General features: G+C 44.6%; 1 protein-coding gene across 4 annotated transcripts in view; it reads right to left on the bottom strand.

Annotated features, from left to right (window-relative positions):
• GSK3B (glycogen synthase kinase 3 beta) overlaps positions 1-25,164 on the bottom strand; it is a 256,101-nt gene that overhangs the window by 166,273 nt on the left and 64,664 nt on the right. For all 4 annotated transcript variants that reach the window (XM_050959745.1, XM_050959759.1, XM_050959735.1 and 1 more), the window contains exon 2: positions 3,208-3,401. In XM_050959745.1, the coding sequence (XP_050815702.1) occupies positions 3,208-3,401 (194 nt within the window). The remainder of the gene's footprint in view (positions 1-3,207; positions 3,402-25,164) is intronic.

Below are 25,164 nucleotides of genomic sequence, written 5' to 3'. Positions count from 1 at the left end.
AACTCCAGCAAGCACGCCCGGATCTCCAACTTCTGAAGGTTGTTGTATGAGAAAGATGGAAGCAATAAAGGATTTATCAAATTACAGGTATCTACTAAGATATTTTAAAAGGTTGAACCTGACAGGCTAGGCCTGCTACCCACAGAAGGCAAACAGCCGAAGACTGTGTCTACGACAGACATTTTAGAAAAATCTTCCACATGTTGCATTATCAACAGTGCACCTCCACCCCTGGGAGCCCCAGTACAGACACAGCACTTACTTTTAATCATTGTCTTCTCTAGTTCTGCTCAGAGCAGATCTAGATCATACTGTGATAACTCCCATAGGCACCTGAGTCCTGTCTACACTAGTACTTCCTGAGCTACCACCACCAGCAGAGCCATACCAGTAATAGTGAAATGGTGACAGATTTCCAAGGAAATCTAGCATACACAAGGCTAAGGACTTGAGCTTGAGCCCTTCTTCCTAAGTCAGCAATGCTGGGGATGCAACAGCTCAATCAGCAGAAGGAAGGAGAGCCCCTAGTGCTCCTTTTATGCCTTCCAGCTGATTCAGAAGCAAGGCTGACAGGTTTTAAAGGACACTGAACCTAACCACAGCCCTTAACCACATTCTTTGGTCAGAAGGATGATCAAGTTCAATTCTGGAATCAGATATGGAACTTACAGACCGTGATATACATGTGCATGTGTACACACACACACACACTTCCTCCAAAATAAAAGCCATAGCACCTCAAGAGCAGCAGTGCAGCTTGATGCCCTGGCTTCTTGGGTGGCCAGTGTGATTTTGCCTTCAGTTTCATATACTGAACTGGTGTGCATATCCAATAGGTCTCGCAAAATTGCACACCTTACTCAGCTGACAGTGTGCTTGGTGTTGTACAAGAAAAAGGAAAGACTTGGGTCCCATCCTAGGGAACCTACAATCTATATGATTGCTGCTCATTCTTCAAATCTCTTTGTATAAACCTACTATTACTTCTACCTAGCCAGGAAATATTAGGTCTTTGCAAACTGGACATATGTACTGCTGATACACATCTTACCTAACCAATTAGCTAGGAGCCAGTTAAGAGGAGGATGATAATATTGTGCTCACTTCAAGTGAGCGATCCTACTGAAATCAGGAGCCTTTCCTGAATGAATAAAGAAGACACATGTAATACAGATGTTAATTTCAGAGCTGCAATTTATTTTCTCTTAATTGCTTAAAGGAAGTTGAAAAGTTAGACGCTATAACTTAGGAACATTACTGCACTGCATCACTGTTATTGAAGAAGGAACAACTGCCTATGTTTAAGTGCATCACACAACCACCTATGCTGATTTATAAAGAAAAGATGAGATGACTTAACTTACCACTGCTAATGTCTTAAGAGTTTGACCCACAGAAACTAGCATTCTGGCCCAAATTCTGACTTTTAAGCCCAGTGAAATTCCAGTAAAGTCCATGAGAATGCACAAGCTGTAAGGCAGCAAAGAATTTGGTCCGATGTACTACCTTGCATTTTACAATTATAACATTAGCAGTGGTAATAGTTAACTGGCCTCCCTTGAAAACGCACAAAAAGAGGATTGTAATACCTCTCTCTCAAAACAGACTAGCTCCACCATTTACCTAATCCCCATCCATAGAATTCTCTCTTCATTGCCCTCACAATACGCTGCATGCCTTCCCAGGCCAGCCATTACCAGATGTGTAAAAGGCTCAGGAATGGCACTCTGGTAGACAGAAGAACAATGCAAGTAGTTACATTTCTCGTTTCTCACTCAGAAGAGTTAAAACAAAATGCTTTAAATGAGTGCAAGATTCCTTACATAGATATATCCTTCTGTCCCCCTTTCTGTGTGCTTGCCTGTCTCTGCCTACTCAGTGCCATTCAGGTTTGCTGATGCCATTACTGGTAACAACCGTGGTGCAAAGCCTGAGAAAGAGCATGTACGTGAGCTCTGGTAAAGCAGTCCATGAGAGTGATGTCATCATGCTATGACAGGAAACCAGACGTACAACCACCAACAATGAAAATGACTACACGCAAAGTGCTGCCAAATGCACAAACTAAGCAAACTGGAAAAAAAAAAGACAGATAGACTGGGTTGGGGGAATCAATCTGAGGTGTTACTACTTGTTACAAATAGGCGTCCAACTTTAAGATGAAAATTTGATTTTCAAATTGACCATTTCTCTTTAACTTGCACCTTTTGCTTACATTTGTCTTGGAAATCTTTGTATCTGGACCATGCCAATCCTATCCCTATATACCATCTCTAGATGCTCCTAATGTCCAGCAACACTGGCATCAAGATACTGTACCTGAGCTCTGAGAGCCACGAGCTGCTTGCATTAGGTGCAGACATACACCACTTGACCACAAAGCAAGCACTCTCTGCAATATAAGACCACCTGAAAAGAGCTCTGCAGCTTGAAAGCTTGTCTCTTTCACCAATAGAAATTGGTTAAATAAAAGATATTACCTCACCCACCTTATCCCTCTGATATCGTGGGACCTACACAGCTGCAATACTTGGAACAATACACTGAGTGGCACCTATCCTGATTAATCCACTCCTTGCCTTCTCCCTCCATAGTTAGTGTGCATTTAAACTGAGTAGAGATAGATTCACTTTGCATGTTTTCTTATTATTAATACGGAGGTTTAGATAGACTAAGTGATTAAATTTAGAGGTCTAATTTCCCTTAGCGCCTAACTCCCACTGACTCTCAACTCCCCTGTGCTCATTCTGTCTACTGCCTTCTCACTTGGTGTGGGGCCTCTCTCAATGCTTGAGAAGGGCCCTCCACATAGCTATATCTACAAAGCTAGGCTATCTAGAACAAAGTTCAACGTCCCCATCCTCTCCCACTTGCTTATTTACTAATGATCAGGACAGTTTCCTCATGTCAAAAAATACTTTTAATGAAGCACTTTTCCCTATTTCCCTAGGTTAATTGTTTGCTACTGGAACCCAATCTGGGACCACAAATACTTTGATACAAGAAATATCACTAACACCTTCAAATTAGGATTTCAAACTTCTTCCTATGCACAAAGCAAAATAAATTATAATGACAGTGATTCACATTACAACATTATGTCTACGTACACCAATGAAAAGGAAGCCACCAAAGAACCTGCCATCGGAAAGAGTAGAAATACAGGAATATTTTTAAAGAACAATCTAGGTTTCATATAAATCTCACCTTAAATCTTTTGTCCTGAAGAACTTTCTTAATGGCCACAAGCTCTCCCGAATCGCAGAGTTTGGCTTGATACACAACACCAAAAGATCCATTTCCAATCACCTTGGTGTCTGTATAGCTAACTTCTTGTGGTCGATCTGGACCCTGTCCTGGAGTTGCCACCACCGTAGTCACTTTGCTGCCATCTTTATCTCCTGGAAAAGCAGAGAACATTGAGTTAAGATACGGGCGTGAGTGAGACTATCAGACAGACTATCACTGAAGACAGAGTAACTTTACTCAGTTTTGAACCATCTTAACATGAAGGGAAGAGAAAGGAAACCATGCAAAGAAAAATGTAATATACTGTTTGGCACATATTTAGTGAGATAGAAATTGGTACTCTGGTACAGTTAACTTCTTCCATGCAATACAGTTTGTTATTTATACTGCTGAAACAAACAACAATCCACTTCCCAATATTTTACTGTAACTACCGCAACCAAATTGCCAATTTAACCAGTAGAGCAAGAACTCTTTCCTTCAAACATATATATCTAGCTACAAACAACAACAACTTTGGAAGTGCTTGTCAACAATTCCACAGTTAAGGCTGCGATCGGCAATCCATTAAGAACCTGAAACCTTGTCTATACTGGGGAGTTCAGCCCTCAGCATCCAGACACCAGTTTAGCTGCACCAGTACAACCCCACTACCATAGACAGACGGCATCATTGCTGCTTAACGCACTTTAAAACCAGATTAAGCTATATCTATACAAACTAAAGTTTATCACAACTTGACCTACCTAAACTAGGCATTTGCACTGCTTCACTTACACTGGTGGCTAGCTACTAACGAGCATAACCAAGATAAAATTCCCAATGCAAACAAAGCCTTATTTGACAAAATGATCCCTCTCACCCCCAAACTTTTAATAGAAACAAGCTAGTCCTATACATTTTGTAGTCACTTTAGCTTAAGAAAAATAATTTTTATGAAGTTTCAGAAGTTCAGGATAAATGTTTAAAGTGATTCGTTTTTCAAATCCGCAAGATGTGTTATGATTCTTTGATTCCCTTCCCTCAGAAACTGTACCATTTCTAAAATCCACAAATGTACATACTCATGCATAACATATGTATTAGAAACATGTTTTTTAAATAGTAAAGTTATTCATAGTGTTCATAGTTATTGGATTACTGTCAGCAAAGCTGTGTGTAAAAGTTAACACATTGTTTTACACTCTTAAAACATTCAGCTCTAAAATCAAATGCATAAACACATAACTGTCTCAGTTATGAGTCAGTTTGTTTAAAGTCCCAGAAGACCCTGAAGTGGTGAATAAGCCTCTATCCCTACCTTTAGCTCCCTGTGTTCTGGAAAGCTGCTAATTCTCCAGGGTCCCTGAGCTACCCGGTTATCCTCTTCAGTTCTTGCTACCTTACAAAAGCTCCTAACTCTGCAGGATACCCAAACTCTCCTTCTTTATAAGGTAGAGAGGTAAGATGGAGGGACAATCTAGTAGCTCAAGGACTCAAGCAGTAAACATGACTCTTAAAATGTGAGTTTGTTACTTCCACAGGTGAATGGACTTTTCAATCTCTTCCAGGAAAGTACCACCAATTTCTGCAGAATCTAGCTTTCCTTTTTCACTGTTACTACTGATAATCCTGTGACCAGCAGTAGCCCACATACAGAATCAGATCAACGTCACTGTCTTGGAAATGAATATTATTTCTCCCTGTCAGCAGTCAAAAGGTGCAGGAACAAACATGAGGTTTCAAAATGATCAGCTCACCTACTAGCCAAAGACTAGACGAGATGGAACCACTAAGCAAAGTCTTCAGACAGCACCTGTATTCCCTCTAAGCTGCATCATTGCACAGCTGCTCAGAAGTTAATCAAGTGGCACGCACTTCATTAGCAGAGCCACGCACATCTGGCAATGTGTGTTCAGGTGCCCCTCCTGCCGCTGCTTTGCGGCCACCTTGCTCCTGCCCTCTGCCTTGGAGCCCTGGCCAACAGCTTCCAGACACTCCTGGCTGCTGTGCAGAGTTGGGGGGGCGGGCGCAGATTGGGGGGGGGCACTACTGATGTCAGGGTGTCCTCCTCCCTGCCCACGTTCCCCATCTCTGCAGCGCCGAGAAAGGGGGACATGGCTCAGGAGCAGGAGAGCAGATGTGGTCTAAACAAGCCTTCCGGCGGTGAGTGAGTGCCTTAATGAGACAGCACATGGTGTCTCAGACTTCCCCAGCAGCCAGCACGCGCACACATGCACACACATGCACGTGCATGCACACTTACTTTCACACTCGTCTCCCAACACATACTTGTGTTGTTGCTGTTGTTACTTCTTGGTACTTCCTGCAAAGCACATACAGTCTCTCTAATTTTATTGTTTCAAAGTGTGTTTTTTAGTTTTTTGACTGGTCTGTGCATTTCATAATTTTTATTTCTCTTATGCTTAAATTTAATTATTTGAGTAGTGATTTCCAAAATGCCTAACCTGTCCTGGCTGGAATAATAATCCCTATGGTAACTTTTTAAAAAGACTTGAGGTTTCTGGCACACATCCAACAAAAATATATCTGTGGCCACGGGGCACCAGGAACTGAAGCTAGCATTGCAGTATAGCACAATATGTTTTAAATATAGATGTTTACATGCGAGATTGAATCCTATACTGGCTAAAGTTTTTGGCAGGGAATCAGGCTCACTGCCTACTCAGCCATCAGGGTCCTGAGCCCCAAAGAGATCCTGGCTTTCCAGGGACAGTTCATCACTGTTCATAGTCTGAGGACTCTTGGTGCTCATCCTTGAGGTATCAAGGAAGGCAGCAGAGTGGGCAGCAGAGTCCATAACCTGGTAGGGTTCAGTAGTGGTGTAACTGATCAAAATCCTGTGTAGTTCCTCAAAAATACAGATCATATTTCCACTGCTGTACCTTTTCCTAGCAACCTTGGTTTTAATGTATAGTACATTCTCCTCAGCTATTTGTTTTATTATCCTGCACTAGTTGGTGTCCCAGTTGAGAGCCCTCATGGGCCTCTACTTAGCAGTGTCCACAAAAAGAGCTTTATTCCATTAGCTGGCTGCAAGAGCTTCCTGCACTGATGCTTCTCTCCCAGTGGTAATGAGATCCAGGATTCCAGCATGGCTCCAGGTGGCTGCTGGAGGCATGTTGTAAGGCTTCTGGAGGAGTACTATTGCAGCAACACTGATATACTCAAATCCAGGAGCAAATAGGCCAATTTTGGCACCATGCCAGTTTTTAAATTGGGGAGGAGGCATCCAGTCAGTGTGACATCAGAACAGTGGAGGGTACACAGGTAAACAGACATGTCAGTAAAGGATGCCTGCATAGCTGTGTGGGATAGCAATTGGAGGACTGCTAAAGTAAAGCACAGCAGTAGTGTACAAATACAAACAATACACCAAACTAACTCAATTTTTATCAAAATGTAGTTTATTTTGAAAGAGGACTCCAGAATTCATAATAAATGCAGAGTCAGTGAGCTATAACTAACTGTGTCATAGTGCACTTAATCTGGTTTAAAAAACCCCACATCCCCAAGCCCTAGGAGATATCCCATAATCTATTACATGACAAGGAAAAAGAAAAAAAGTGGAATGAAGCCAGGAAGGGAAAAAATATAATAAAAGTGAGAATTAAGTCACTTTTCAAAAAATGAATGAACAGAACGCTGACTGACAATATTCCATCAAATACAGGACAATCACCACACAGTTTTTCTTTTAAAGCGGTGGGGGGGAGGGGGAAGGGCACAAGTACCTTTCATCCTGGCTAGCAGGCTGAAGTCCTCAGGTTATCTGGTGAATTTTTCAAAAACTTTGCTATTAAAATTTTGGAGTAGAAGGAAACTGTTTTATAGACAAGCCAGTTAAACTCTGAAGCACTTAAATGTTAGACAGGCTGAAAGCAAAGGGAGCAGGATTTAAAGAAAGCTGTCAGGAAACCTGTCCAAAAGCCTCTTCTCAGAGCTGGAGCTCGCTCTGCCAGCAAAAACTCTCCTGGGGCACTCCTTCACCAGGTACCTGGGCAACAAAAGCTGGATTTAAAAACAGCATTACCCACGGGTCCTTGACTACCTGCCCCCCGCCCCCCCAAGCTGACAGGGTCAGGTACTAGAACCTATTCAGATCCTTGAAATTCTCCTTGGACTGCAAGAAAACTGACTCATAATTGTACCCACTGAGGGCTTAAAAATGTATGCACTAAAGTAGTTAGTTAGCTCAACTAAGAGCTATTGTGCCTCTACCAGCTTATACTTTAAGGAGATCCAAGGCAGCCTAGACTCCTTTTTCCTTGTATTTCTTTTAATAAAAACCTAGGAATTTCCTCCACAAAAACGTAGTAAATCCCCAGTTAAAGTAGTTCCACTGGTTAATCTACAAATGCATAGTAAGAACTTCACAGTCACAAGCACTAAGGATTAGTAAGTATGGACATGACCAGTACAAGTAATTATAAACATTCCACTACCCTTCCAGTTCATCAGTGTTGCCTACCTTTAAAAATTCACCTTACACATTTCACAACCTTGACTCTGACCATAATACATATTTACAAACTCAGTATATACACATTATTTATTTATAATGAGATAGCACCAGGAGTCCACAATGCATTAGCCACTGTATTCATCATATACTTTCCACAGCTAAATATTTAGTTGAACAGTAAATGAAGGACCATACAATATTTGTACATGTGTCCTAGTCTTAGTTAGGGCCTGAGCAGCAAGATTTGACTGTTTGCACTTGACAGCTAATCAGCCTTTAAACGGAATTTACCTTGAGGAAAAAAAAAAAAGGAGATATACCTATCTGCTACAACTGGAAGGGACCCTGAAGGGTCATCAAGTCCAGCCCCCTGCCTTCACTAGCAGGACCAAGTACTGATTTTGCCCCAGATCCCTAAGTGGCCCCCTCAAGGATTGAACTCATAACCCTGGGTTTAGCAGGCCAATGCTCAAATCACTGAGCTATCCTTCCCCCCTGGCAAACACTGGTTTTAAACATCTGGCAAACACTGGTTTTAAACCCAGCATAGATGGGAAGCTACTAACTAGAGAATGGCTTTTACAAATACTAATTCTTCTCAGAAGGCTTCACCACTATGTGCGAGTTGTGACTTGTAGTAATAAAAACAGCAAGCATTATACCAAACTTGGACTTAATGAGAAACTAAGTACTTGATTCTGTACTTCTCTTAGGCACCTATGTCAGCAAAGCTTTTGCCAGTCAGGAGTGTGAAAAAAACACAACTCTGATAAATTTTGCCAGCATAAGCGCTCGAATGCACAGCGCTATGCTGGCAAGAGAGATTCTCCCGCCAACATAGCTATCGCCACTTTTTGAGCTGGTTTTATTATGTCAGCAGTAGAGCTCTCTCCCGTCAGCATAACATGGCTACGTGAGTACTCTTACAGCAGCACAGCTGGGTTGCTGTAAGCTCGCAAGTGTAGACGTGGCCTCAGCGTTATACTCATTGGTCCTTGGAAAGCATTTGTCCTAGAAGCACACAATACATCTTGAGGCCTTTGAATGCAAAATGCCTATAAGAGAACTAAAATACTTAAATTATTTCTTCTGAAAATCTAAAGAAAAGACCAAACCTCCAAATACCAAGCAATCTTCAAAGCATCTCGCACTCCCAGGGAAAGAGTCCACAACAATGTGAAAGAGGCTGGTTTCTAGTAGACTGAAGTGCTAATGGCAGAATGGCCCATCTTTATTGTAGCTATGTGAGACTGCACAACTCCCTCCATCATAAAATCGAACTACAGCTAAGCAAATAGCCTTTTTAATATCCAGAACATGTGCATGGATGGGGAACTGGTACCACTCTATGTTTATACTACTTTGCACTTCTGCTGCACTTTTCACCTTAAGCCCTCAAGGACTTTTCAGTGATGTTGTAAGGTTTAGTACCTGTGAAGTATATCACAAAGTCTACTGATGCAAAGGTTATTCCAAAAGTCAAATGCAGAACTGGAAATAGAATCTAGAAGTCCTAACTGCCAACTGCTCTGATCTTTACTCCCTGCTTCCTACATTTCAGTCACTAACACTAATGTATCCTGTTCTCAAGGTACTAACTGCAGGTATCTTCTTTAGGTATCTCCTCTAGGGAAAAGAAGACACACTATACTAACAAGCTATAGCTCTATTAAATGCTATTTTAATCCATAAATCCATTTTGCAATGTGTCCTGATGACAACTTGAGACTTATTTTACTATTTAATCTCCACCAAAGTTCTCTATCAAGACCCTTTCAAGCTGAATATTAACCCAACTTCACACATACATAAAAGCTAATGTATTTGAGTGCCTGCTCTGTTACACAACTCATGTAAATTGAGATAGCCAAACATCGACAGTTACTCCCAGTGAAACATTTCTGAGTTTTAGGAACAAAAGATAAGCTTCTAGGAATCTTATTGTAACAGTCTTGATCACAGAAACCCCCTTGGGAACTGACAAACAATGTGCCAAAACTACTTCTACCCCTGCTTTCCCTGGCAGCTTGGGATCCCAGAATTCTGTCTTGCTGAGCCAGACATGCCTGTTTGCTCCAACACAGACCCAGGGTCTGAATTACTTGCCCCAAAACTGCAGACTTAACTGAAAGCAGCTAACAGAAGTGTTCTTGTCTTTAACACTCAGATTCCCAACTCCCAACGGGTTCTATACCCAAATAAATCCGTTTTACCCTTTATAAAGCTTTGTCCGTGCCCCTAGATATTAATACATACTCTGGGTTAATTAATAAAAAGTGGTTTTATTACATACAGAAAGTAGGATTTAAGTGGTTCCAAGTAGTAACAGTCAGAACAAAGTGAATTAACCAGTAGAATAAAATAAAACATGCAAATCTAAACCTAATACAGTAATACAACTGAATACAGGTAAAATCTCACCCTTAGAGATGTTTCAATAAATTTATTTCCTCAGACTGGACACCTTCCTAGCCTGGACACAATTTTTTCCCCTGGTACAGCTCTTGTTCCAGCTCAGGTGGTAGCTAGGGGATTCCTCATGATGGCCCTCTCTTTGTTCTGTTCCACTCATTCATATATCTTTTGCATAAGGCGGGAATCCTTTGTCCCTCTGGGTCCCGTCCCCCCTGCCCCCCTGACCTCAATGGAAAAGCACTAGGTTAAAAATGGATTCCAGTTCAGGTGACATGATATGTAAGACTTCATTATCCACTTGCCAGCACACACATATACAGGAAGACTTACAGGTAAAACAGAGCCATCTACAGACAATTGTCCTGGTTAGTAGGAGTCATCAAGATTTCAAACCACCATTAATGGCCCACACTTTGCATAATTACAATAGGCCCTCAGAGTTATATTTCATATTTCTACTTTCAGATGCAAGAATGATACATTTATACAAACAGGATGATCACACTCAGTAGATTATAAGCTTTGCCAGATGATATCTTACAAGAGACCTTTTGCATGAAGCATATTCCAGTTACATTAGCATACTTTCGTAAAATAATATAGAGTGCAAATGTTTCTCCAGATGAGAAACTATGAAAGATTTATTTGGTTGTTTTTCAGACTGCTCTCCCATAAACTCTACTGAATGACTGGAAGAAATCCAGAACTATTTGCCCTATGGTCAGGATCTGAACAGCTGAAGGAACAACCAATTTCACTACTCTTTATGTATTCATAGTACAATGGTTTCCAAACTTGTTCCGCCGCTTGTGCAGGGAAAGCCCCTGGCAGGCCGGGCCGGTTTGTTTACCCGTTGCATCTGCAGGTTCGGCCAATCGCGACTCTCAGCGGCTGCAGTTCGCTGCTCCAGGCCAATGGGAGCTGCTGGAAGCTCTTCATCACTGTCAGCTGTGTGTAAACATGCCACCTCTTTTCTCTTCTTTCTACACTAGAAGGCAAAAGTGAGAAACCAGCAGGTTCTCGCCACCTGTTTTCTTCCTATTTTGTGTCCTCTGAACTCTATGCGCTACTTTGAAGCATGACAAGCAGAGGAGTTTGTGAACAGAAGCTTGAGGGCCTCACTTACTTCCTCTTTCATTCCACCCATATTTCAATTCCCTTACACAGAGACATATTGGCTCCTTCCTCCCTGTTCTCAGACAGGCTGTTTAACTGTTCTAAAACAAAACCTCAATCAACCCCACATTGCACCATCTCTATACTCCTTGAGAGGTCCATCCAAATGCCTGGCACTTTCCCTCTCTTTAACCCAATTCCCCCTTTAATCCCCTCCAATCTGGCTTTCATCCTCTCCATTAAAAAATGTCCTCACTAGAATCACTAATTCCCATTTCTTTTTTAAGTCTAAGAGGTCTTTTCTCTATAGTCATGCACCTCAATCTCCTGGATGCCTGACAGTCAACAAGCCACTTCTCCTGAAGACCTTGGGCTTGTGACTCCATCCTTCCCTTTGATATTCTCCTGTAATTGCTCCATCAACTTCTTTTTCTCCTCTACAACTGCTCTGTGTTCCCAAATCATTCATATGGTGGTTTGAAGCGAAGAGACAAATTGGCATGCACCCTCTTAGTTCTTGTCTGGATTAGAAATCCCATGCCTGGATAGGGCCCTTTCCAATACTCTTGAATCCTGGGCAAGTCTCTCCCGATGAGCAACAGGGGTGGGAAAACAACCTTTTCATGTCACAAGCACTTCTATACAATTCAGCTCAATTGCTTACACTTGCAGCTGTTTTGAATTTTGGTTCATTTGATCAAGCATTAGTCAATGTTTCAGAAGAAGAATATACAGATGTAACATTTAACTCAAATACCTTGAGGTATATTTTTGTTTGGAGGGACAGCTTCTCAAAGCACATTGGGTGAGATTTTCAAAAGCACCTGAGTGATTGATTGCCACTTATTTTCAAGAGGACTTTTGCTCTTACGTCACCTACACAATCTGGAAGACTGCTCTTGCTCCGTCTATCCATCCCCCAGAGCAAGAATGGAGGTGAGGAGGCAGATCTCTCTGGTGATCTGCTACATTTCAACAAAAAAAACTGTTGAATCTAATAGATTTGACAGAACAATTTGCTCGGCCAAATTGGCATTTTCCAATGAAACAGTTTTGGAGGAAAATTTCTGAGCAGCTCTAGTGCTTATGCACTTCTCTTGAATGTAGTGACAAATATAGGGGAGGGATGCACTAGGGCTCAAAGTTACTGTCAAGAATTGCTGATATAGAAAACGTATCAGAAAACACCTTCCTCCCAAAATGTGGGCAGAAAAGGCAATACTCCTTCCTCCAGCACTAAAATCCTAATGATGTCTCCTAGATGCCAAAAGTCAAACACAGAATTCCAATGCCTTCATAGGCTGCCAAAGCTGCATCTAAGCCAGGGGTGGGCAAACTTTTTGGCCTGAAGGCCACATCAGGCTTCTGAAAGTGTATGGAGGACCAGGTGTAGTGTATTAAATGGCTTCCTGTAGAATGTGCTACTTACAGTGTATTACTTAGGGCTGCCTGTCCTGGTGCCCTGTAAGTAGCAAATTCCTAGGGGGAGCAATTTAATACACTACACCCGGTGGCTCTCGCAGTCGTGCTCCTGGCAGGAGCTCACAGCCCCACCACCCAGAGCGCTGACAGCACAGCAAACTGAGGCTGCAGGGGAGGGGCCGGGGACTAGCTTCCCCAGCTGGGAGCTCGAGGGGCAGGCAGGACAGTCCCATGGGCCGGATGTGGCCCACAGGCCATAGTTTGCCCACTCCTGATCTAAGCCCTCAACATCTCTAGCAACTTGACAACTTCTAAAGCATAGTGTTGTGCATTTTCAATACATAAATCTATAATACATAGAAAACTGAAAACCTAGGGGCTGCCTAAAATAAATTTAATGTAAAAATAAACACCACAATTATATTCTTAAAATCAGCTATAGTATCACAGTGAATAAGGGGAAATGGATCAAGGAGTTAGAAACTCATTATGACTTTAATAAGAAAGCAGCTCAACAGATTTTTATGGTGTTTGCCCTTTCTCAATCACTACATGCCACAGGAAGTAACAGTAAGTACATGGGTTGCCACCTAATAATGAGCGAAACTGCGGGTAAGTAGATACTTGCCTCTTATCTGCCATACTCATTAAAATCAACATGTGGCACTTTTCTTCTGTCCTATAAATTGAGCAGCTGAAAATACCCATCAAAAGACCATCCAGAAGTAGGTCCAGGGATTCAATTATAGTTTCTGTTCTAGTCATTCCATTCAGTGCTGGAGGTCAGTCAGCCTCGTCAGTTACATAATTTACTCTTTGCAAGTTTAGTACTATATTGATAATGCAATATTGTTCGGGAAAGACAGGGAGGGAGGAAGGTTTGTGTGTGTAGGTATATCAACACTCATAATAAATTATTTACATATCCACCCCATAGTCACAATAAAACTTAACCTCAGAATACTGTCTTTCTTTTTACCATACAGATTGCCTCATTTTACACCGTTAAGAAGCAATGATCAAGAGAAAAAACACAACAGGACACCCACGATACAGTTCAGTCAGTTTTCTCCATCCTTCCCAGCATCAAAGAGTTTACTCTGAACCATCTCTCAGAAAATGAATACCATAGAATGGAAAGTGTGGGCAGTAGTTTTGCCTACCTAGTTTATCCATCTGTCACTCAGCAGGAAAGACTTACTTCATCAGCAGGCTGTATTATTGAGCAACAAGAAATGCTTGTCTTTTTCTGAAACTTCTGCTTAGGACTTGCACCAATCTCCTCACAACCATAAACAGCACATTTGGAGGACTCTCTTGGAGAAGGTGTCTCATAACAGAAGTTAATGCATATCCTAGATATTTATAGTATCACTGCAAACATAGACCAGCATACCTAATTCCCAGGCAAAAAGCTTTGCTGATCTGCAGCTAAGATTTAAAAAAAAGAAAAAGAAAAAGAAAAAAGAAAAACAACCTTACTTCAAGAAGCAACCATAAAAAGAGAAAGTACTTTACTGACAAAATAAACGTTCACCTGAGAATTTAAAGTTGCAGTTCTACTTCAGAAAAGACAGTTACCTGTTCCGTAACTGCCGTTCTTTGAGATGTGTTGCTCACGTCTATTCCACAGTAGGTGTCTGTGTTTGCCACGTGCACCAGTGCCGGAAGTTTTTCCCTTAGCAGAAGCTGTAGCGGGGGGCACTGCTGCAACCCCTGGAGTGGCATCTCTATAGCGCAGTATAAGGGGAGCCACACACTTCCCCTCACCCTCAGTTCCTTCTTGCCAGATCAACTCCAACAGAGGGGAAGGAGGGCGGGATGCGGAATAGACATGAGCAACACATCTCGAAGAACGCCAGTTACGGAACCAGTAACTGTCCTTTCTTCTTCGAGTGCTTGCTCACGTGTATTCCACAGTAGGTGATTGCAAGCTATGTCTGATGGAGGTGGGTAGGAGTTTACAGATTCCCTGGCTGAAGCATAGCTCTACCGAAAACAGCCTCATCCCTGGTGTGGAAGACAATCGCATAATGGGACGTGAACGTGTGTACTGAGGACCAGGTAGCGGCTCTACAAATGTCCTGGATAGAGACATGAGCCACAAAGGCAGCCAACAAGGCTTGAGCCCTTGACGAGTGAGCCCTCACAACAGGTGGTGCGGGGACCCCTGCTAGGTCATAGCATGTGTGGATGCACAATGTAATTCACCGGGAAAGCCTCTGGGTGGAGATCGGTTGACCCTTCATGTGCTTGGCTGAAGCAACAAAGAGTTGCGAGGACCTGCAGAACGGCTTAGTCCGATCCAGATAAAAAGCGAGTGCCTTGTGCACACTGAGCGTATGGAGACGGCACTCCTCGTTAGAGGCATGAAGTTTGGGGCAGAGGACAGGCAGGAAGATGCCCTGGCCCATGCAAAAGGCAGAGACCACTTTAGGGAGGAATGCAGGGCGTGGGAGGAGCTGCACCTTGTCCTTGTAAAAGACTGGGGGATGGGGGGGGCCCAGTCAGGGCCCTGAGCTCCGAGACTCGCTGGGCTGATGCGATAGCCACGAGGAAGGCTATCTTCCATGAAACATGAGCCCATGAGCATGTGACCAGGGGTTTGAACAGGGGCTCCATGAGGCGGAATAACACCAAGTTTAGATCCCACTGAGGAACAGGTGTTCTAGCATACAGAAAGCCCGGTCTAGCCCCATGAGAAAACGCCCAGCCATGGTATGGGAGAAAACAGAGCAGCCCTGGAGCGGGAGATGGAATGTCAAAATAGCGGCCAGGTGCACCCTGATGGAGGAAGGCGCCAGGCCCTGAGTTCTAAGGTGGAAGAGGTACTCAAGGATAAGTTGGAGCAGGGCAGACATTGAGGAAGTACCCTGCTCACCCGCTCACCTGGAGAACCTGGACCACTTTGCTAGGAAGGCTTGGCGCATGGATAGCTTCCTACTTTCCAGGAGGAAAGGCCTGACCCCTTCAGAACACCTTGCCTTCTCCGCATCTAGCCACTGAGCAGTCACGCTGTCAAATGGAGGGTGGCCAGGTTGGGGTGGAGGTGGCGGCCCTGGTCCTGGGAGTGTAGGTCCGGGTGGAGCGGCAACGGCTGTGGAGGGGCCATCGGCCGTGGTCCCATACCAATGGGTACCGTACCAACGTTGCTAGGACCAGGTCGGGGTGATGAGGATGCGTGTCTCGTCCATTTTCACTTTCTCTAGGACTTTGCCTACAAGGAGGGATGGGAGAAAGGCACAGAGGAGCTGACCCAACCATAATAGGAGGAAGGCATCTGAGATCATGTTCCTCCCCACCCCCTCTCTGGAACAGAACCGGTGGCAACGCCAGTTCTTTCAGGTTGCAAACAGGTTTACTTGGGGAGTGCCCCATGCTTGGAATAGCTGGTGAGTGACCTCTGAATGGAGCGACCACTCATGTTGGGAGGAGAACACTCTGCTCAAGCAATCGGCCTGTGTGTTGATGACGCCCAGCAGGTGGAAAGCCTTCAGGAAGATGTCATGGGTTATACAGAACTCCCACAGGATGAGGGCATCCTGGCAAAGGGCCGAGGACCTCGTTCTGCCTTGCCTGTTGATGTAGAACACTGCGGCGGTGTTGTCTGTGAGTACTCTGATCACCTTGCCCTGCAGTTGTGAGCTGAATGTCACACAGGCTAAGCGTATTGCCCTGAGTTCCCTGATATTTATGTGAAGGGACAACTCCGAGGCCAACCACATCCCTTGGGTTTCTGAGTTCCCTACGTAGGCCCCCCAGCTCAAGTCTGACGCATTGGACACCAGGTCTAGTGATGGGGTTGGGTCCCGGAAGGGAATTCCCTGGAGCACATTGGCCGGGCAGGACCGCCACTGTAGTGAGGCGATCACCGGCACTGGTACCACGAGGACTTTGTCCAGCCTGTCCCGGGCCTGGGAGAACTCTGAGGCCAACCAGAGTTGAGGGTCCTCATTCGAAGACTGGCGTAGTGGACCACATACGTGCATGTCGCCATGTGGCCCAGGAGCTACAGGCATGCCCTGGCCTTGGTGACTGGGAACTCCATAACCAAAGCTATGAGCTCCTTCAGGGTTTGGAACCTGCCCAGGGGAAGGGAGGCTGTGGCCCTGGAAGCATCCAGGAGAGCGCCTATGAATTCTATGCGCTGCACCGGAACCAGCATCCATTTGGCCTCATTTACTAGAAGGCCTAGGTTGGCACACATAGCCAATAGCAGCTCCACATGGTTCTGTGCCTGGGACTGCGAGCTGCCCTTGAGCAGCCAGTTGTCGAGGTAGGGGAATATCTGTACCCCTTGGCAACTGAGGTAGGCTGCCACAACTGCCATACATTTTGTGAATACCCTGGGCAAAGTGGACAGGCCACATGGGAGGACCGTAAATTAGTAGTGGTCCTGTCGCACTAGGAAGCGAAGGAAACATCTGTGCCCTTTGAATATATGGACATAGAAGTATGCGTCCTGAAGGTCCAGAGCCGATTACCAATTGACAGGGTCCAGAGAGGGTATGATGCATGCCAGAGAGACCATGCAGAACTGGCATTTTGCCATGAACTGATTGAGGTCTCGCAAATCCAGGATAGGCCTGAGCCCCCCTTTGGCCTTGGAGATCAAGTAGTAACGGGAGTAAAACCTTTTTCTCCGGAACTCCCACGGAACCTTCTCCACAGATTCTAAGCTGAGGAGTCAACCCACTTCCTGCTGAAGCAAGGGTAAATGGGACAGGTCCTCCCTGCCATCCAAGGGAGGGTGGTGGGAGAGCGGGGGTGAGACAAATTGTAGAATGTAACCCTGGGAAATGGTGTTGAGGACCAAGTGGTCCGATGTTATTTGGGACCATTCCGCAAGGAATGCGCACAACCGGTTGCTGAAGGCAAACTTTATTGGTAAGGAGGGACCTCTCGGAGGCCACCTGGGTACTCTCCTGCAACCAGTCAAAAATGCCTCTTGTCCTGCTGCTTGCCCCTCGAGGGCCCAGGCTGCGGGGCAGAGCAAGACTGCCTCTGAGGTCGCCTCTTTTGGGTCTTGGACCTCTTGTAGGCAAGCTCGTATTTTGGTTGGGGCGCCAGGATGGCCGTCTGCGGCTTAGGCTTTTCCTTAGGTGTCCGAGGGTTTGCAGGGTAGTACATGAGTCCTTCATGCCATGGAGTTTCACGTCTATCTGTTCTGCAAACATGTCCTTGCTATCAAAGGGAAGATCCTGCATCACAGACTGTGCCTCCGTGCAGAGCCCAGACAGCAATAGCCACGACGCTCTGCACATGGCTACTGCACATGGCTACTGGCTCAACACCATTGAGGCCATGGACCGAGCAGCTGTGTCGGCAGCATCCGATGCCACCTGCAGAGCAGCCTTTACAGCAGCGGCACCCTCCTCCACTAGCGCCTTAAAATCCTTCCTTTTGCGCTCTGGAAGGGAAGGCTCGAATTTCGGCAGCGACCTCCACAAGTTAAACTCATGCCTTGGGGGTTGGCCACACGGAGCTGGAAGCTGGCCGACGAGAAAAAGCTTCCTGCCAAACGAGTCCAGTCTTTTAGAGTCTTTATTTTTGGGTGTGGGTCCTGGCTGACCTTGTCTTTCTCTGTGATTCACGGACTCCACCACTAGGGAGTTGGGGACCAGTTGGGTATAGAGGTACTCATGCTCTTTCATGGGCACGAAATATTTGCGCTCTGCCTTTTTCGATATTGGTGCAACGGAGGCTGGCATTCGCTGGAGGGTGTTGGAAATGTTAGACACTCCTTCGTGCAGCAGGAGGGCCATTTTGCCCAGTACCGAAGACGAGAGTACATTAGAAAGCAAGTCTAAGGGCCCCTCCATCTCCTCAGCTTGGAGTTGGAGATTTGATGCTACTCGCTTCAGTGGCTCCTGGTGAGCCCTGAAGTCCTCTTGCAGTGCAGAAGGGGCTGGGGCTGAAACCTTGTCATCCGGTGCGGGGGAGGGGGCCGGTACGGGGCTGAGCACATCGGTCAGTGCCGCAGGATCCACCCCTTGACTGGATTCCTCGTGTGGTGCCGAGGATCCATGACCTGCTGATCTATCTCTTGGAGGTCTGGATAGTGCTGCTCAGGGAGCATCCTATGCCCCTGCTATTGAATGAGGTCCTTGCTGGGCATGTACAGGGGGCCAGGGGTCCACTGGCACCATTGGCCCTGCCATGGGGGCCCTTACCACTGGCTATGCTGCAGTATCAGTGGCACCAGCTGGTTAGGCTGAGTCGCAGGGGGCCGTGTGTGGGTCGAGGTTGGGGTTACTAACGACCTGTCGGTATCCTGGGAGCAGTATGATTGATAGTACCGTGGCAGACGTCGTTCTTGGTACCGGGACTCCAACGATGAGGAATGATGCCGCCTCGAGATACTACGGCTTGAGATGCTGCGACACCTGGGTCCGTGACGACGAGAAACTGGTGATCCCCGCCAGGAGTTGTGGTGGGCACAGTGCCTTGAGGAGAGAGAGAGCTGGAGAGAGAATGGTGATGGCGCCCGCATCGGGAGCAGCTACAGTAGCTCCGACGAGACGGGGAGCCTCTACGGCGCCTGTGCCTGTCCTGCCGATACTCTTTGCTCGGCATGAAGTGGTGTCAGGAGTTCTGCTCCGACGGCACCCAACCTGACAATCTGGAGGGTGACGAAAGCAGAGGCCGGAGACTGTGTCCTGACAAGACACTAAGCAGTGAGCAGTCCCGAGAGCGTCGCGTCGGCGTTGAGCGTCAAGAGCTTGGGGGCGGCTTGCCCCTAGACCGGGGTCCGGGTGCCGGTGGTGCCTCGCGTACCTGCAGGGTCATAATGTCTCTGGCTGCCTGCAGGGCTTCCAGCGTCGAAGGCATCCAGATATCCGGAGAGGTCTGAGTTGACGCAACCGGGCTGCTCCGCTTGACCTGAGTCAGAGCTCTAGAGCCCGAGGGGGAACTGGGGCTGCTCGATGCGGGTCTAGCCTTAATAGACCCGCATCGAGCAGGTCTTAACCCCCCTTAATAGATTACAAGCGGCCAGTAGGTGGGGGGGGGGGTGAGTACTGCTCATGAACACAGTAGCCTAAACTTTTTCACTCTCTCTTTTCCTCTGCCTCAAAGCAGGAAGATCCTGCTCCAAACCAGTCAGTACTACCCAAATAAGGGAAACATAAAATTTTACACTTACCAATCAAGTATTAACACGCAAGGGTCCTTGTCTAAATATGCATAAAAGGTTTGTAAAATTTGTGTAAGACAGAGTCTTTTGTACCAAGGTACAGGCTCTCCTTTTTCTGCAAAATAAAGCATTTTTCCTTATCCCTGTCAGGCTGTTAATTAGCTCTCAGGGAGGCAGACCCAATATTTTAGTAACAGCTGCCTGCAGGGCTTCCAGCGTCGAAGGCATCCAGATATCCGGAGAGGTCTGAGTTGACGCAACCGGGCTACTCCGCTTGATCTGAGTCAGAGCTCTAGAGCCCGGGGGGGAACTGGGTCTGCTCGATGCAGATCTAGCCTCACCCCTGCTTTGTCTTGACACCTCTGAGAAGACAGGGTTTTTTTCTGCTTCTTAGAGGGGGAGCGGTGCTGGCCACCAGAAGGTGCTGGGGGATCATTGCACACCGAAGACAAGGTGCCCGGTGACGGATCTGCTCTGCGCATTAGAGTTGGGGCCAGTGCTGACTCCATGAGAAGGGCCTGAAGTCTGATGTCTCTTTCTTTTTTAGTTCTAGGTTTAAAAGGACCTACAGATCTTGCAACGGTCACTGATGTGGGATTCACTCAAGCAGCAGAGGCAGTCAGAGTTCAGGTGACTCCTGGGCATCGAACGCCTGCAAGACTCACACGATTTAAACCCTGGGGCCCGGGGCATGCCCTGGCCAGAAAACTAACTCAATAACTAAGTAACTAAGCTGAAACTTATTGAACTAACTAACACGAGTACTACTAACACAAAAAGAGTTCTGGAGTGAGCTGCAGCAAAGCTGGAGCAAGTAGTTCCGATGCACCTTCACTGGCAGCAAGAAGGAACTGGGGGGGGGGGGAGTGCGTGGCTCCAGTTATAGCGCACTATAGATGTGCCACTATAGAGGTGCCACTCCAGGGGTCGCAGCAGCACTCTCCCTACGGGTACTGCTAAGGGAAAAACTTCCAGCACCGGTGCATGTGGCAAGCACACACACCTGCTGTGGAATACATATGAGCAAGCATTCCAAGAAGAAAATATGGACACGTACAATTAACATACAAACACCAGCTCAGTCTATGCAGCACTACCAGCATCCAACACTTTGTAGAGAATACACACATACAATTTGTGGCGAATACTGAAAATGGAACCCCAATTTATCAATGGACCCTATTTACTCGGTGATTCATTTACTCACTTAACATGTTCATGCCACGCAATGGTAACCCTCAATCTGTGTAATGGTGACTTCTAGCAATGCAGGTACAGTAAAATCCACTCAGGCTTCCAAGAACTAGCACATTCACTTAAATTAGGGTGATTGCCAGACAACAAATTCTATGCAATACATTTCAATGACTAACATACTGCTAAAGTGCACACACCTCTCTGGAATTTCTAAGGCCCCTATCATTGTGCTATCTAAGCACTTGGTGTCATCTGTAAGCTTATTTACAGCACTAAATGGTTTCTTATAAACTGCTCAATTATGCAGCTCTTTGTTCACTTCAGAATGCATCCTGGCTCTTTGTTTCTTAGCAGTTAAAAATTTATAATGTCATCGTTCTTGAAGTTTGTTAAATGTAAGTGTGCTCCTCCTACATACTCCCGTGAGGCCCGAGACCATCACTGCACTAACATATTTTCACCACCTTTCTGTACCAAATAATGGTCTTCTACCATGGAAGACTCAAGATTCTGAAGCAGCAGCAAGTTATGTAGAGTCTAACTACTGAAACTTGTATCTTAATCTATGCAATACCATCACCTTAAGAGCAATCTCTATTTTACCACTTTGAGAAGATTTTCATCACCGTGCTGATTATGGCAGTGCCTAAGGACCAACCACCTGAGGACCAACCATGGGGTTCCACTGTGACAAGTACTATACTAACAAAAGTAGTAAACAGTCTTATAGACAAGCCTGTTTATTCTGAATCTGCAGAACATACCTCAGAATCAACTTCTTGCTGCAGAATTAAACTCCAGAAACTCAGCTTAAATATTAAAAAAGTTAACATTTATAGCTCTCATAGTTGCATTTCGCCATTGATAACCCTGAAAATGTGAACTGAGCACAACACAGTGAGATCTGCCCAAGCCTGTGAAGAGCCTCAATAGCTCTGAAGAGGTATGAGCTGCCCCATTCATCTCAGTCGGGACCCATATTCCACTGGCATTTTGGAAAAATGCCACGATTCTAGATTTTTCCTGTGGAATTCACCATTTTGCTCCAATCAGTGCCTGACATTTTGTTTTCTGTCTCCTGCTGGGATTTGTTGCTCTCCAACTTTCCTGACAAGGGAGCAGTTACAGGATTACAGCACATGCTCCTTGTAATGTTCCCCAAAAGCCAAGCAACAGGGGATCAGGGATGCAGAGCTAGGGTCCAGCTTGCAGCAGAAGAGAAAAGGAAGGTGACAATTCAGCAGGAAATATAGGCTAATCTGGCTGGGCTGCCCGTAATCCAGCAGAACCACCAACGCCCATGGAAACAATGAAATTTACTAGAGACCTATACTACAAGCACTACAGCTGTAAACTACACCACTGTAGTGTAGACGGAAGGGAGTCTTCCGTTGCTGTAGTAAATCCACCTCTCCGAGAGACTGTTGCTAGGTCTACAGAAGAATTCTTCCACTGACTTAGCTTCATCTACATTTGACCTAACTACAGCTCACAGAGCAAATTTTTCATAGCCCTGAGCGATGTAGTTAGGTCAACCTAAGTTTCAGGTATTGACCAGGTCTTAGCAAAAGGACCTATTCTTTCATTCAGATGAGACAGCGTTTTAGAAGCTGGATTCACCAATCTTTCATTAGTGTTACAATTATCATGCCTGGATTCCTTTTTACTAATATTAGTGACACATAATTGTAAAGATATTGGGCAAAGTTTTCAAAAAATATCTGAATTACTTAGGAACCCATCTGCATTTTCAAAAGTGATTTAGGCACTTAGGAGTCAATATCATTGAAAGTCATAACACTTGAGCTCCTAAAGTCATTTTTGAAAATGGGACATAAGCCCAAAGGCATTTGGGTGTTTTCAAAAATCTCTCTTATATAGACCAGTTACACCACTACAGTAAAATTGGTGTAACTACATAGGGATAACATAGGGAGTTGTACTAGTGTAACTGTATTAGTTTAAATTCACACCCTAACTTACACATGTATAATTTTGTTGAGTAGACATGTCCTTAGATGCTTCTGAAAACGTTAATAATCAGCTTTCTCTGATAAGTGCTACAACGTCCAGTTGAGCAAGATTTCTTCCAATTTAATAGGGCCAATAAATTAACATAGTTCAACTGCAGAAGACATTTCAAAATATTCTATGCTAGTATGCAATATTTATTATAATACAAACATAAGCGTACACAGCAGAACCATGACCTCCCCACTGAAAAGGGAATACATAAATATGGAGCCAACACATCCTTTTTTCTATGTCATTGCGAAAGAATTTCTGTATGGTTGGCTATGGAGGATCACTTCAGGCTCATGTTGTCTACTGTATCAGTGAAATTCTTCACCAGATCTCGGCATTCTAGGTGAATATGCACTGCTGCCATGGATAGAGGCAGCAAGAATTCTTTTTTGGAAAAAGAACCTGCTTTGCTCTGCCCAGATGACAAACTCCGTCACAGCTTAGCAAGTCTTGAGAAAAGGTTTAGCTCTTCCACCTGTGTCTCCCTGTACTCAAAAAACCAACAAACTAAATCTCCTCATCCTTTGAACCCCTGGCAGAGCAAATGGAACTCAATGGGTGAAAGTTTAGCAGCACGAGTGCTTCCAAGCCTAAAAGGAGTCAGCCATGTTGGGGAAGTTTCAAGCCAATAAGTGATCAATATCCCTCCTACTCCCCAAACCAAACTTTCCAATGAAGCAAGAGATAAAGAAATAGTGATGTTGCTGTAATGAGAGGGTAGGTCTTTCAGTTTAATGAGTCTCAATAATTGGCCCCATCTATTTTTAATTTTATTTCACTTCTGATACTGGAAAATTATTCCCCTGCCCTTCTCCAAGTAACTCCTGATTTAAAAGATCAACAGGGAGCAGTTGTTCTCACAAACCTCTATCAGTAAACAAAGATGAATCCAATAAATGGTGAGTTTACAGAGATTTTTTTTTAATACTTCTAAGCATTTAAGAATGCACCATCATCACTAAAATACCTAGGCACTAAACCATACTTAATAATGAAAACCTAGACCTTTAAATACAGTACTTGATGGTATCAATGACATAATATCATTAATCATATCAATGCCACTGTGCCTAATGGAATCAGAACACCACATTCTGCTTCTAAAAACTAGCTAATAAAGGTGCACCACCAGAATTAGTGAAAGACTACCTTATATGAAAAAGTTTAAAATTTAAAAACAGAAATATTTCTATCCGTTTAAGATAACTCATTCTCACACCACCCACACAAACATTTCTCTGAAGATCCCAAAGTTGGAGTACTGTACCAGTGCATGAAAAATTGAAAGTGACAACAAAATAGAAAGCAACTAGTCATTTATACTGTCCTAACAAGAAACACTACCTATAGTGCAGTTTTACTAGTTTCATAATTTTCAGTATGCTAATTCAACATTTTTTAGAGAAACAGACTATTTTAAATGGCTACCTGACACAGTATCTAATGTATATTTTAAAAGTCTGGATTAAATTAGAGGTAAGGCAACTCAGAGATTTTTGGGTGAAATGGAGTTAGATTTTCCTCCTTTCTGTTTCATAGGAGGAAAAGAAGAATGACGAATACTTTATATCTGCATTCCCTTGACACACTGAACTATCACCACAAAGGTAACCAGATCAATCCAGAGCAATGCAATTTTACCTGCAAAGTTAAATTGAAAAATCCCTCACAGCAAGAAAATCTGTAACCAAATGGAAGTGGTAGAGATTAGCCAGACAGCCCACCATTCAAAACCATTCCACTTGTGTGACAGTGTTTTATTCTTTATGGATTTTTATATTGCACTCATCACTGTAATATCCAAGCACTTTACAATGGTGCATTAAGCAATGTAACTAACACCTGCAGATATTATGGACAGACATTCTCCATCACTGACCATTTTGAAAATCAAGATTGGATGTTTTTCTAAAAGATCTTCTCCAGGAATAAATTTGCAGAAGTTCTATGGTCTGTGTTATACCAGAGGTCAGCCTAGTTGATCACAATGGTCCACTCTGGCCTTGGTATCTATGAATCCAGCACTCCTATGCCAGGCTGCTGCCAGTCACACACAGTCAGACTTAGCAAGAGACTGTCATCACCAGGCCAATCTACAGGCCAAATCAGGCTTGATGGTTTGTACACGTTGCATAAAAAT

This window comes from Gopherus flavomarginatus, chromosome 1 (genome assembly GCF_025201925.1).
Source record: "Gopherus flavomarginatus isolate rGopFla2 chromosome 1, rGopFla2.mat.asm, whole genome shotgun sequence".
NCBI classification, from domain to species: Eukaryota; Metazoa; Chordata; order Testudines; family Testudinidae; genus Gopherus; species Gopherus flavomarginatus.
Note: the sequence above shows the minus strand (reverse complement) of the source record. Positions and strands in the feature narration are given on the sequence as shown.